This window comes from Lepidochelys kempii, chromosome 2 (assembly GCF_965140265.1).
Source record: "Lepidochelys kempii isolate rLepKem1 chromosome 2, rLepKem1.hap2, whole genome shotgun sequence".
Taxonomy (NCBI): domain Eukaryota; kingdom Metazoa; phylum Chordata; order Testudines; family Cheloniidae; genus Lepidochelys; species Lepidochelys kempii.
This window is the reverse complement of record NC_133257.1, coordinates 205,560,221-205,575,875: the sequence shown is the minus strand read 5'-3', so window position 1 is coordinate 205,575,875 and position 15,655 is coordinate 205,560,221. Positions and strand designations below refer to the sequence as shown.

Below are 15,655 nucleotides of genomic sequence, written 5' to 3'. Positions count from 1 at the left end.
CTTTACAGGTGAGAGGATTTTTCCTCTGGCCAGGAGGGATTTTAAAGGGGTTTACCCTTCCCTTTACATTTATGACAGGGTCCAAGGACCTTTGAAGGAAAATGTAGTTTTACTGTAAGTGTAATTCAGCACTGAATGTGCATAGTTTAGATTTGTGGAAGGTAATACCAGTTCTGATCTCTTTCCCTATAAGTAATTATTTATAGCCCATCTAAATGTGCTGTGCCCTGTAAACAACAAAGAAAAAACATGGTCCTTGACTTGAAGAGTACAAATTTAGACATAACAGGTGGTTTGGGAAGAGCAAGGGATGGGAGGAAAGAACAGAAAAATGTAAGTTGTGCTATATTATTGTGTGCTAAATGAATTACATTTTTACAGATTAGTACAGAAAAGCTTTTGGTATTGACATCATAACAGCTGCTATGTGGCAATTTATCTTATTGCAGAGTTGTGGACAATTTTGGTAATACAGAAAGAAAAAGGTATCGTAAAATCAATTAGGTTCCTTTAAGTTAATAGCACTGATGCTCCTCTGTTTTACACTTTGTCCTTGACTCCACTTGCTATGAGTTAACACTTCTTCCTTAAGTGCTTTGAATGTTTCTAAAACTTTTAAATACAAATCCAGGCATCCTGGGAAAATAGAAAATAAGTGTAGCTTGCCAGAGTTGCTTTAATAGGGGGGAAAAAACATCAATAGGTATCTGTTGGAGAATATTTTAAATTTGTGACTTTCCATATAACAGTGTATTTTTATTCCCTTCCAAAAATTTTCTTCAGTTGCATTTTTTATAGACATATGTTTATTTTTGAAGTGCCACAGTCTTTGGAGACAACTAATTTTGTGATTCATGAACTAATACACTTTTGTTACAGTGATCTTCAAGCAAAGATATAAATAAAATGTATGTTTGTGTGGCATTTGATGCAGCTAGAGTGCCAGTTTAAGGATGCTTGCTATACTACACTGTAAAAACATTGAATAAATAGCACTTCCATTTAGTATACTAGTGACCTTGCTGTTAAATAAAGACAAGTAATGGATGCAACATTCGGATTTGCCATATCTGTTTGATGCAGCTGCTGTCTTCTTGAAAGCATCTGTTTTCAGTGTAGCATTTTTCGCATTCCGTGTACAGCAATTAAATAGAGCTGTCCAAACAATGTTTTATAATACTAATGCTACTGTGCCAAGTATGTGTGGATAAACAAGAGATTGGGGCAGAGTAAACGTTCTGTTAGGGGTATGGATGCTGTGTTAAATTAAATACTGATGTATGTGTTCAGACTACTCAGCTATATCAAAAAAGGCTGTTTATTTTAAACGCTAAGCATATAATCTTCTCTTGATGAGTACATGTAGGTCCTGTTAGTGCTAATGAGAGTTATGCGCATGCATTAGACAGAAGAACCGATTCCTTCAAGATTAATGCCGTAGGTTTGTACAGAACATCTAGAATCAACACAAGCTGTTTTCTCCTGCAGTGAAAAAATAATCTGAAGCATGTTTACAGTACATTCCCTCTTAAGAAAGACTGTCACCAGCACCTTAGGAGCAGTATACATAACATACACACTTTATCTATTTTAGGTACTTGTATGGCCCCCATTACCCCAGTATCCGAGCTCCTCACTATGTTTCATGTATTTATCCTCACAACACCCCTATGAGGTAGGGAAGTAATACTGTCATTACAGATGGGTACTGAAACATGGAGAAAATAAGTGTCTTGCCCAAGGTCATATAGTGAGTCTGGGTGGAGCAGGGAATTAAACCTGGCCTCCCAAGTCCCAGGCTGCCACCCTAACCACTGGCCTATCCTTCCTCTCTCTTGTGGATGGGCATACTGGGTATGGCATATTCCCTTGCACTGGGGCTGGTTGAAAAAGGCAAAGAGAAGAGCAAGCGTGTCACTTTCAGCTGCAGGCAGAGAGAGAATGCCATGAGTCCTGAGCAGTTCTCAAAGTGAAGAAAAATGTGGACATTGTGGTACTGAAAATAAGGGTGGAGAGAGGAAGCTATACACACACACACACACACAGACAGGTGTCCATATAATCTGACACGGGTGTGGCCAGTTTCTGAGAAAAGGAAGGGGTGTTTCTGATGCACAAGAACTAGCCCTTTTCTCCAACTCTTCAGTGAGATGGAAGGAAAAGAGGTGTTTACAGGCATAACAAATGCTGACTTTTGGAAAAGGTCAAGTCAGTGCATAATGGAAAAATGTCTGCAAATAGTCATTTGAACTTGAAAACTAACTTTGATTCAGCTATGTTTGAAATTCGTTCATTTTCCTTTTCGGCAGGCATTTCAGTGGTCAAGCTTTACTAGCATCAACTGAGTGTTAAGCTAAAATGATTGAAAGGGAGTTTTGAATTATTCTGCTGCAATATATGAAATTCAAAATTCATGTAAGTTTGGTTACATAAGTCACATAATCATTTAACAGAAACAGTACCACATGACTTGCATAGCTAAATGCCATGGCAGGACTATTTAAATTGAGATATTTACCTGAAACTGTTCACATGCTGTTTGGATAGGAAAATAAGTTTAGAAGACAACAGAAAATTTCAAAGCAACAAGAGGATTCTGTGATCTGTTTATCATTGTGGCCCACATAATCATGTGATTGATTTAAAAGAGCAGGGTTCTTTTCCAAACTGGTGTTGATCTGCTTGGTAACCTTGAGCAAGTCACTTCACCTCTGTGTGTCTCAGTTTCCCCACTTGTAAAATACAGTTATCTCCTTTGTAAATGGCTTTGAGATCTGTATGTAAAAAGTGCTATATAAAAGCTAGCTATTAGAGTGTTATTGTCAACATTTAACGAACAGGCAGAATTCAGCAGTTCCATTATTCATCCCTGAATTTTTGCACTCAGCATTAGAAATCCTACATGGGATGATATACTGTAGATTTTGGTGGTGTATTTGCCAGTCTACATTGAAGCTATAAACAGCAACACTTGAAAAATAGTGGAGGAAATACTACTCTCATTGATATACTGGAGAATTGGTGGTTATATGTTTGTTTCAAATGCTGTCTGCAGATTATTTCTTGTGAGGATGGAAGGAATAACCCTTAATCAGTATTAAGGAGGCCAAGTCTTGCCGAAGTAAAATTATGCTATTTTAACAAGAGATTTCTTGCTTCTCTTCTAGATGGTGACAAGGCTGATATCTCTGCAAGTTTATATCCAGACATAAACATTATTGCTGGAGCACTGAAGCTATATTTCAGAGACTTGCCGATTCCTGTAATCACCTATGAGACCTACTCCAAGTTTATAGAGGCAGCAAGTAAGAATTGCATAACAATTCATATAATTTTTAATTACATTTTCTCCTAAAAAATGTTTTTATAAAAAATATCAACCTTTCCAACAAAGTGGAAGGAAATGCATTGCTTTGTTCATTGCTCTTTCATCATTTTCCTCTTTTAAATGGAATGTTTACATCAGTGTTGATATAAAGCTGTTCCCCCTGCAGCTATGTATGGCTGTGTAAATCAGTGTAGCTTCTCTGGAGTCAAGGGAGTTACAGCTTACACCAGCTGAGGATCTGAGCCAATCTGTTTGCTGTAATGGGAGCTGTTTATGCAGTTGTCTTAAAAAATACAGTTCTGCTTTAAGGGATTAAACCTGCTTTAAGGCATTGGGAGATCCCTAGGGACAGGAAAGGAAGCATCTTTTCTCTATTCTACGAGCTACAGAGTAGTAACGGAGCTGTTCCTCAGCTACTATTCTATTCACAGGGCAGAGGAGTTGCGATAGTGCTTGTTCCTTTATACAGCCAAGACGAGAATAGTCAATGAATCCATCACATACTGCTTTTTGTACCCCAGGCCCAAATTGCCATTGTGACGGAGCATGCAGTGAGCCCCTATGAAGCTGGACTTTATGGGAAGCAGAGGATGCACATCCCCTATATTAGTTCTCATGTTCTCTGCTCCCCTTGTGCAACAGAACAGCACTGGCTCCAAAGCAAATCTGGCAGAGGAAGAAGCAGGATTTGCCCCCAAGTTTCTTTGTTAATACTACTTTGTTACACATGATGATGTTCTGTTATAAAAACTTGCTGAAATGGAATTCCACTGGAACTAGGTGAGTGCGCAACTCTGAAAAGATTCCAGAATAAATCGATTCAAGATTTCAAGTAAGGAATCATGCATTTTTTTAAATAACTGAGTCCCATTGATTTTAAAACTATACTTTAGAGCAAAGAACAGAAGAATGGACATACTGGGTCAGACCAAAGTCCATCTAGCCCAATATCCTGTCTTCTGACAGTGGCCAATGCCAGGTGCTTCAGAGGGAATGCACAGAACAGGTAACCACCAAGTGATCCATCCCCTGTCGCCTATTCCCAGCATCTAGCAAACAGAGGCTAGGGACACCATCCCTGCCCATCCTGGCTAATAGCCATTGATGGACCTATCCTCCGTGAAGTTATCTAGTTCTTTTTTGAACCCTGATATAGTCTTGGCCTTCACAGCATCATCTGGCAAGGAGTTCCACAGTTTGACTGTGCGTTGCATGAAGAAATACTTCCTTTTGTTTGTTTTAAATGTGCTGCCTATTAATTTCATTTGGTGACCCCTAGTTCTTGTGTTATGAGCAGGAATAAATAACACTTCCCTATTTACTTTCTCCAAACGAGTTATGATTTTAAAGAGCTCTATCATATCCCCCATTAGTCATCTCTTTTTCAAGATGGAAAATCCCAGTCTTATTAATCTCTCCTCATATGGCAGCTGTTCCATACCCATAATCATTTTTGTTGCCCTTTTCTGAATCTTTTCCAATTCCAATATATCTTTTTTGAGAAGCGGGGACCACGTTTCAACTCAGAATTCAAGATGTGGGCACATCATGGATTTATATAGAGACAGTATGATACTTTCTGTCCTATCTATTCCTTTCCTCATGATTCCCAACATTCTGTTAGCTTTTTTGACTGCCGCTGCACATTGGGTGGCTATTTTCAGAGAATTATCCATAATGACTCCAAGATCTTTCTTGAGTAGTAACAGCTAATTTAGACCCCATCAGTTTGTATGTAACATTGGGATTATGTTTTCCAGTGTGCATTACTTTGAATTTATTAACATTGAATTTCATCTGCCATTTTATTGTCCAATCACCCAGTTTAGTGAGATCCCTTTGTAACTCTTCGCAGTCTGCTTTGGACTTAACTATCTTGAGTAGTTTTGGATCATCTGCAAATTTTGCCACCTCACGTTTACCCCTTTTTCCAGATCATTTGTGAATATGTTGAACAGTATTGGTCCCAGTACAGACCCCTGGGGGACATCTCTATTTATTTATTTCCATTCTGAAAACTGACCGTTTATTCCTACACTTTGTTTCCTGTCCTTTAACCAGTTACTAATCAATGAAAGGGCCTTCCCTCTTATCCCATGACAGCTTACTTTGCTTAGAGCCTTTGTTGCGGGAACTTGTCGAAGTCTTTCTGAAAATCTAAGTACACTATACCCACTGGATCATCCTTGTCCACATGCTTGTTGACCCCCTCAAAGAATTCTAATAGATTGGTGAGGCATGATTTCCCTTTACAAAAACCATGTTGAATCTCCCCCAACAAATCATGTTCATCTATGCGTCTGATCATTCGGTTCTTTACTATAGTTTCAACCAGTTTTCCCAGTACTGAAGTTAGGCTTACCGGCCTCTAATTTCCGGGATCACTTATGGAGCCTTTTTTAAAAGTTGGTGCCACAGTAGCTATCCTCCAGTCATCTGGTACAAAAGGTGATTTAAATGATAGGTTAGTAGATCTGCAATTTCACATTTGAGTTCCTTAGGCACTGTGGACTCCAGGGCTGGAGCACCCTTGGGAAAAAAATGATGGGTGCTCAACACCTACCAGCAGCTCCCATATCAGCACCTCCCCCCCCTCCCAGCCCTTCCCACCTGCCATGGATCAGCTGTTCCACATTGTGCAAGAGGCGCTGGGGGGAGAGGAGTAAGGCTGCAGCCCGCTCAGGGGAGGGGGTGGAATAGGGCGGGAAGAGGCAGGGTAAGGGTGGGGCTTTGGGGGAAAGGATAGAGTGAGGGCGGGGCTTGGGGCAGGGCTCGGGGGCAGCACCCTCTGGCACATTAGAAAGTCAGCACCTATGCCTGGGTGAATACCATCTGGTCCTGGTGTCTTATTACTGTTTAGCTTATCAATTTGTTCCAAAACCTCCTCTAATGACACCTCAATCTGGGACAGTGCCTCAGATTTGTCACCAAAAAAGAATGGATCAGATCTGAGAATCTCCCTCACATCCTCATCCATGAAGACCGATGCAAAGAATTCATTTAGTTTCTTCGCAATGGCCTTATCGTCTTTGAGTGCTCCTTTAGCATCTCAATCATTCAGTGGCCCCACTGGTTGTTTAGCAGGCTTCCTGCTTCTTATGTACTTTTTTTGCTTTTACTTTTTGAGTCTTTGGCTATTCTTTACATTCTTTTTTGACCTTTCTAATTATATTTTTACATATCACTTGCCAGAATTTATGCTCTTTTCTATTTTCCTCAATAGGATTTAACTTACACTTTTTAAAGGATGCCTTTCTGAAGCATGGATAAGCAAAAAATATAATATTCTAAACTATTCCCCTTTCCCTTCCTCCTCGCCACACACTCTTAATAATATCACAGTCCTCTCACTTACGCTCCTCTCTCTTTCTTTCCACATCATATGAAATTCTTCAAGCTTGTCACTAATCTTATAAATAACATGCTAAGATCAATTTACCAACCTTTTAAAAAGCATGACAAAGATTTGTAGCCTTCTAAGGTTCAATCTGTTTGTGTTCCTAAATTTTGATGAAAAATTATGTAGCAAATATAACTTTGCCTTGGCTTGGAATATATAATGCCATATTCTTCTTATAGAATTCCTGTCTAGATAGTTGGACATTGCCAAATATTTTAAATTACCATCACAATTCCCACGTCACCATTATCTACAATACAATACATGATTTTGTGATGTTGTTTGATTTTAGTTTCATTAGCAAATTTTTAGTACCATCCAATATATTTGACCGCTGCCTCAAAGGATATATTTAACTTAAATTCCCATTGTAAGGAACTCATGCAACCTGTGTAGAGCTTGGATGTGAATTAGTATAGCTTACCCCTATTGGTCATTGCATATCAGAGGCCACCCAGGCTGCCTATATAAGAACTCAGTGAGTGCCCATCAGCATCTGCTCAGTGCAACGGCTGCCTGGCTCCTCACCTGCTAGGTGTAGTGCTGTGTTCTTGACATAAAGTCTGATGCTGCTTCAGCTGAACCCAAATCTGTTGTGTTATCTTGTTCCATGACACCCATCTTTCTTTGATGGATAGTCCAGATATCACATAAAATCAGAGGTGAGATGAAGGGTAGATGCAAGTCAGAATATTAAAAATACTGTAAGAGAAGGTTCAGGTGCTGTAGGCAGACACGCAGGCATAAAAGTAATTACACAAAGTCTCAGTTGTTGATTGCTTCACAGGTTAAAACCATTTTATTAGCTACCTTGGCATCCTTGCAAAAACACTCCATATATAAATGTAATATTTATCTTCAGCTGCACATTCAAGAACTGGACTATACCATTTGTCCTTGTAAATGATTCCGTAACATTATTGCAGCTTCTTGCATTATTGCTATTTATATGTGTAAAACTACTGACATTAATTCTGTTGTGTTTTACAGAAATCTCTAATCCTGATGAACGATTAGAAGCTGTCCATGAAGTACTGATGCTACTTCCTGCTGCGCACTATGAGACACTTAGATATCTAATGATTCATCTCAAAAAGTAAGTTAGTTTGCATGCAGAATAACCTTTGAACAGCTTACCTCTTTCTACTTTGAGATATAATAGAAAGCAATTATAAGCCTCCATCACAGCCCAAAGGTTAAAACTACACTGCTACAAATAAGATGAGAATAAACAAGGAAGAAGAGTAACTTTGCACTTAGAGCATAGTGCCTTCCATCAGCAAATCTCACTATATGTTAGAAATGTTAATTTAGTTTTGTAATATGACCACACACAGTCACAAAAGAACAAAATACAATAATTTTACTATGTGAGACAATAAATAATTAGGTTATACTTTGCATTACAACTGTAGTTACAGATGTAGTTAACGACAGTTCTTTGCGTATGTGTCAGGGTGGACCCCATTGTAGGGGATCCATGCAAGACTGGAATTTCTCTGAATAGCGGTGTCCATCAGAGCCACACAGGGTCTCCTTGGGCTTCCATAAAAGTGCATTAAGGGTAAATCTCATTCATTTTCCTCTTTCCACCAATGGGAGTGAGATGGAACCTGGCAAGTATCTGATCCACTAATTCTTATTTTTGCCTAAGCCGTCTGAAAATCCTCTTTAGAACTCTTCTGATGACCTTGATTTTTGACTGCTGTGATCACTTCGACCCAACTGGACTTGCTATTGACTGACAGCTAAACCCCCTGTACAAATCCCTCTGTAGAGGGATCCTTAACATGGTGGACTCAAAACCTGTGGGCTTCACATATTGTCCATCCTGTGACGGCCTAATTCTCTTAAAAGATGGCCATGGAAGGTGCCTCAGCTGTCTAGGAAATCACACATTCTCAGCAGATGCTCAGGATGCATGTCATTCTCTGCTAGGACATGTGAGACACAAGGCTGAAGCTCCATCTTCTGGAACAATCCATGAAGGTCTCCTCTGACTCTAAGGTGATGAGCTCTAAGATCCTGCTAGTGGACCACCCTCCCTATCACTCTCCCTATCAGTATCTCTGGCCAGACCCCTACACTGGAGTACCAGGAGGAACCAGATCCAGGGACAGAGCAACACCAGTGCCCTATATCACCACCAAAGGCCCTCATCTTCATCTCCTGACAAAGCAGTATCCTCAGCACTGCTACCAGCATCTCATGACTGTAAACATTCCAAAATCTCCATGTGAAGACTGTTGAAACTCTGGCGACAGAGATGGTAGTGATCATCAGAGAAATCCCACAAGCTATTTGACATCCTGTCAGCTTCTGGTCCAGCCAGGGTTGTCTTCCCCATAAACAGAGGACTGCTTGACCCACTTAAGGGATTATGGCAGATACCGTCTATGATAGCATCCATTGTGAAGCATGTCAAGAAGAGAAACCCAATATCTCCAATGGGATTTGAGTACTTCTATACTCACCCAGCCTGGGCTCTTTAGTTGTGTTGGAGGTACAAGAGAAATCTAAGCTGAGCAGGAGTACCCCCAAGGATACCCAAATGGCTCACCCTATTTGGGAGAAAGTCATACTCCTTTGCTTCTTTACAGCTACGTGTAGCCAACTGCCAGGGATTTCTGACCCAGTATGACTTCCTAACATTGGGCAGGGTGTCACTCTTCCTTGAAAAGGTCCCACACAAGAGCAGGGAGGAGCTAAGAGACATAATTAAGGAAGGTCAGTTAGCACCTATGATGGATGCTTCCAACACCTCAGCAAGGTCTTTGGCCATTTCATTGACAATGCAGAGAGAATCATGGTTCCAAGCATTGGGTATTCCAAGAGAGGTACAGGACCCATAAATATATAGCAAGTGCACTTGCTAAAAGACTCAAAAGCCAGAGATTGTCCCTTACGGGTTCAGAAAATTCTCATCCAAAGCAGGAATTCAGCACCAGGAAGACTTACTCCTCCAAACAGAAAAGATGGTCTGGAACAATACAGACCCAGTAGAGGCACCAATACTGAAAATCCTCAATTATATGCAGCTCCTAAAACAGGCTAGACTAGCATTTGGTTCTCTCAAGGTCCATCTAGCAGCAATGTTGGCATGTCACATGCCAGTACAGTTGCACTCGATCTTCTCTCATCCAGTGGTATCAAAATTCCTTAAGGGTATCCTTCGTATTTACCCTACAGTTAGAAACCTGACCCTTGTGGGATTTCAACATTATTCTGCTATAATTCATGGAGTCGCCCTATGAACCATTGTTGGAGTCTCACTGCATCAAGATGGTATTTTTGGTGACCTTCACTTCTGCATGGAAAGTCAGTGAGCTCCAAGTCTTCGTGGCCAGACTGCCTTACAGATCTGTCCATGGGGATGTTGAGACCACAACCCAAGTTCCTTTCTAAGATGGTCTTGATGTTCACCTGAACAAGTCTGTTACCTTGGCTGTGTTCTTTTCAAAGCTGAACTTGATGCAGGGACAGAAGAAACTGCATGCCTTGAATGTATCCAGGGCTTTGCTATATTACCTTGGTAGAATCAAGCCTTTTGGGCTGCCTCTCTACCTGTTTGTGGCCATTTCCAGCCCATCTAAGGCCAAGTCATCTGTCACAGAGGATCTCCAAGTGGATCACACAGTTCATTTCCACCTGCTATCAGCTGCCTGGAAAGTCTCTCCTTCTGAACATTGAGGTGCACTCTACCAGGGCACAGGCTGGTAAGCATTATACCTTTGACATGGCGGTCAGGGCAGACACCATGTTCAGGAGGGCAGTGCTACAATCATTGTGTGACTGATATGGCTGGAACTCCTCACTTCAGCCGTTCTGAGAAGACACTGCTTGCCAGTCACCTACTGTGGGATCCACAGAAACATACTTGAAGAAAGAATGGTTACTTACCCTCCAGTAACTGTTCTTTCCTAGATGTTGTAGTCTGTGTCGATCCCACAACACCTCCATCACCCCTTTTGAAGTCCTAGGCTAACAGGTTTTGAATTGTGAGGGAACTGAGGTGAGGATTGCAGCTGCCACACCCTTTATGCCCTTGAGGAACGAGTACGAGGAGGCACAGGGCTCATGTACGGTCCTGACAGACACTGCTATTCAAAGAAATTCCAGTCTCACATGTCTGGGCACATGTGCACTGATGATGGGATCCACACTGACTACATCATCTCAAAGGACCACAATTACTGGAGGATAAATAACCATTGTTTACATTGTAATTATCCTATGATTATTCTTTTTGATAAAATAATTACTACTAATTCCTTCTCACTGGAAGTTTAACCACATGACTGAATCACATCAATGTCGTTCCTTACATATATTTTAAGAATCCACATATGTCAACTACATTGTATTTATACTGGAGTTATCAGTTTTGTGGTAAATCTTCCATTTATATGAATAAGTAGCATTTAAAAGTTTTCCATAAGCAAAACCACAGTGAAATTGCACTGTAATTGCTGTGTAACTACAGTGAGATTACAGTCACTAAAGTGTAACCAAGATTGTATGTTGCAACAATATCATTATCTAACAATGCTTGAAGCAAAACAATCCCATAACATAATGCTACTATATATTAGATTTTTCTAGTAAAGAAATTGCTACTTACTAATTTTATTTTTTCCTACTTTAGGGTTACCTTGAATGAAAAGGAGAATTTTATGAATTCTGAAAACTTGGGAATAGTGTTTGGACCTACTTTAATGAGACCTCCAGAGGATAGTACTCTTGCTACCCTGAATGACATGCGGTACCAGAAGCAAATTGTGCAAATTTTAATAGAAAATGAAGATGTTTTGTTCTAAACAATGAAGAAGTAACTTCATAGCCACCTGCTTTGAAATTATAAGTTTAAAGGAAAACCAACATTTCTTTATAGTTTAAAAAAAAAGGAAGAGAAAGTTCCTGGGCTGCACTTCATTTTGTGCAATATTTCAGATGAATGCCAAAATGTTTAATAAAGCCTATGTCTTATAGACATATGCCTCTTTTTTAGAAAAAAAAAAGTCAGAAAAAAATCCTTTTACCTTGTATCTTTTGCCTTGCCTCATATGTATATTTGTTTTGAGATGTTGCAAACACTTTTACTAAGGAACACAAAACATATTTTAATATGGCTAGAGAAGCAAAAAGGTACTACTTAATCAGTGTTACTTGTATACTGCTATACATTTCCCCACTCTGTAAGACATAATTATATGTGTCAATCGTGAAACAGAACCTATATTATCAAGATATTTTACTTTAATTAGCTGCTAGAATGGCATTTTATTTTAGCAAACAGTAATTCAATGTGATGCATTTTTTCCATATATCCTCTCCTGCATTTTTGCTATGATATAATGAAAACATTTACCACTAGTGCAGTATTATCCTGACATACCTCTTTTATTGCAAATGTTTTGAAAGAAAGAGACTTCTTTTTTAAAAAAATGTGTATTCTCACTTTCTTTAGGTTTTTGTTTATATTTTAGGCATTATAAGTTTGTATAGTACATTTTTAGTCATTTGATATTTTCTAACAAGTATGGTCTTATCATTTCTTTTTCCCATCCAAAATGTGGTGTTGAAAGTTTTCAAAAGTCTGGTGGTAGTATCAGTTTCACAAGCCAGACGTTTTTTGGAGTACAGTCATGTGTAAGTTAAGTGATGCTGGGACACTGGATATTTTCTGGCTTTGTTAAAAAGTTAGCACTTTTGTTTTGCTTGATTATTTTTTTTTGTAAAAAGCAATTTGTCATGTTTCTGTATTTATAAATGTACAGTAAATCTGCTGAAAATGTGAGTGTTTCTCTTGAACTTGTTTTCTGATGGTTTGTTTTTAAAAACAAGAATGTGTAAGAAGTATGGGAGTTGGTAAATTTAATTACTACCAATTTTTTTTTATTTTCCTCCCCTCACAAATGTTGACCTACATGGTTCATAATCTAACTGAAAAATTTTCTAATGTTAAAATGATTTCTCAGCATGAGATTTTTCTAAAAACATAGATAGACAGCATACTTTACTACCAAACTGAATTTTCAGTACAAAAAGCTATAATCTCTCTTTGTCATTGTGTGGATCACATGCTTGGTAACTCAGTGATACAGTTTTCTGAACTATTTCAGGGAGCATAGCTTTCTATTCAAATTGAAAAATGTGTGTAACTATGATAATGAATGGGGGAAGGAATACTGTAAATTTGTTGTTCTTTAGAGAAATTTTTAAGGCCTAGGTAGATTAACCCAGATTGCACAGCAGATGCTAAATAGTTCTGATTTGCTGATGCTACTATAGATTTGCCTAAATTGTACAGGTTTATTTGTTGTAGGTTCTGTACTAAATACTGTCATAAAAATGATCTGGAAATGGTTTTATTTTGTGAAGTAAACTATGCTTTGTAATTTATGATAGTGTAAATGGAAGGAAAATCCTATTAAACGTGTTAAGAGTTCTGGCATCTGTTGTTTTGACCATATAGCAACCTGGGAAACAAACCAAACAGTTTCTATCAGTCCTCCCATCATTGCAGAAAAGTTCATTGCTGGTAAAACTCAGAACTTGTTTTACTGTCAACAGTTTTAAATTGGTAGTGGGATGTTAATACTTCTGCAACTTCTTTACTGAGCTCTGCCACCAAATTTCTATTCTTAGAAGGTCAAGTAAGCAGAGAACCAATATATCCCAATCAGCTATACCACAATGCCTATTCCATGACACCAAAGCAATTTTTTACTCTACTTGCTTGCATGCAAGAGTTTGAATATGACAATTTTCCTTCATTTCTTTTCAGTTGGGATTTTGTTGTTTAAGAGAGAGTTCTGTTTTACTGACAGGTTTCAGAGTAACAGCCCTGTTAGTCTGTATTCACAAAAAAGAAAAGGAGTACTTGTGGCACCTTAGAGACTAACCAATTTATTTGAGCATAAGCTTTCGTGAGCTACAGCTCACTTCATCGGATGCATGCATCCAATGAAGTGAGCTGTAGCTCACAAAAGCTTATGCTCAAATAAATTGGTTAGTCTCTAAGGTGCCACAAGTACTCCTTTTCTTTCTGATTTACTGATACTTTTGAGTTGGAGGAAAGGTGAGCGAAGGTCTGCAATCCTACCTTTGACTGCTTCACCTCTCCCTGTGAAGCGTGAATTGGTGCCTTTGATATACCTTATGCCCTGAATGTTCAACTACTGTAGAAGGTAGTGCCTTTAGAAATATCCGTTTAAAAGCAACTTTGGCTGGAGAAGACCTCTAGTTGATACTATGGATGGTACTTTAAAAGAGAGAGGGAGGTGGAACCAGAGGGAGAGAGGAGTGCAATTATTCTTCTACACACTCTTAATGCTAATCTGGAATTATGGTTGGTCTCTGCCTCAGCTGGCTGACAGGTAGCATCACCTATGGAATGTGAAACTCCAGCTCCCCTCCTGCCATGTCCCTGGTTCGAGTTCTAACTGAAGCAAACGAAAAGCAAGCAGAGCCTGCTCCTGTGAAACAGAATGTCTGCCTGCCAAAGAACAGGGCCAGGCAAACAAACTTCTGGAGAGCAGGAGTATGTACCAATGTGTAGAGTGAGCTGGGTCTGACTGGATTATACCAAGTCTCTTGGTCTCCCCTCACAGAATACAGCAGAGCCTGATGCTGTGATGGCTTTTTCCTCACCAGGCACTGCTAAAGAGTGGTGAGAGTAGTTTGCAAGATTCCCCTGTGGCGTGCATCACTTCACTTTTGGACCATGTCCCCTCAAGGGACACTAGAAGCAGATGAAGCCTCTGCTCTAACAAGAGTCCATTTTATCAGCAGTTGTCCCGGAGGTGAGAACAGTAGTGTAGCTGAGGGTAAACATAGGTAAATGGAGAGCACCTGCTTCTCACTGCAGGTGTAGGGACTTTAAATTAGATTAGTTTATCCACTTTTTTTTTTTTTACCACAGCACTACTGGGCATGAACCTTGCTCATGTCCATGTCCCTGAAGGGAGCTGTTATTCAATCTCCTTCTCCTTTAGTTCAAAGCACTCTGTCAGCTCACTGCACATGCACCCTCGAGTTTCTGCCATTCAGATGCCCTTGTGGCTTCTTCTTGTATATGAGTGCTGCTACTCTGCCTGCAGCCTATACCACTCACCAGCCGCAAGTGTCTTTCCTGTGTGTTAGCAGACGGGGCACGAGTCACGTGACTCCCTACAATAATACTAATGCATCTTGGACCTACTTACGTTAGCAGAGAAACATTCCATTTTTCTTCTTTCTGTTTCTTGGTGGTGGTTTGAAGGTTAGTACCTGCTATGGGTCCAGTAGAACAGTGCTGAATCCTACTCTTTAACCTCCTCTTGTGAGGCTCACAGCCAGCTAGTTCCAAGAGAGGGAAAACTGTGCAGGCGGTTGTATGAAGAACTAAAAATGAAGCTACTTAGCAATAAATAGTATTCACATAAGATACAGGGCCCAGTTCTCTACCAGTGTAAACAACCGAGCTAGTTTTAAGATGGAACTCGATACATTTATTAACGGAATTATATGATATGGTTGCCTGCGTTAGCAGGGTACTAGACTCAGGGACCCAGAAGGTCCCTTCCCTATGTTCCTAACTCTGTTCAAGCTGCAAAACAGGTGTAACAGAGTGCAGAGAAGGGCTCATTTGCTCCTCATTCAGTTTCTCCCTGTTTTCAGTGGCTAATCTACCCCATCAGCAGAGGAAAACTACAGACCAGAGTGAAATCTGAGGCATAGCTGGAAAGATAAATGACCCTGTGACACATGGGTTACAAAGAGAAATATGACCACAAATCTTTCTTTAAAATCCCTTGTCTTGCTAGGATCAGTGACACACCACGTTTACTACAATGGGTCACACCATAATTGTATGGGCCAGGCTGGGGAGAAAGTAACTGCAACTCATCAGACAATAGACCAATCAGATGATGGTATCATGCAAT

General features: G+C 39.8%; 1 protein-coding gene across 5 annotated transcripts in view; it reads left to right on the top strand.

Annotated features, from left to right (window-relative positions):
• Positions 1 to 13,176, top strand: part of CHN2 (chimerin 2) — a 206,746-nt gene extending 193,570 nt beyond the window's left edge. For all 5 annotated transcript variants that reach the window (XM_073333598.1, XM_073333599.1, XM_073333600.1 and 2 more), the window contains 3 exons: positions 3,168 to 3,305; positions 7,719 to 7,824; positions 11,374 to 13,176. In XM_073333598.1, coding sequence (XP_073189699.1) covers positions 3,168 to 3,305; positions 7,719 to 7,824; positions 11,374 to 11,545 — 416 coding nt within the window. In that variant the 3' untranslated portion in view covers positions 11,546 to 13,176. The remainder of the gene's footprint in view (positions 1 to 3,167; positions 3,306 to 7,718; positions 7,825 to 11,373) is intronic.
• The last annotated feature ends 2,479 nt before the right edge of the window (positions 13,177 to 15,655 follow it).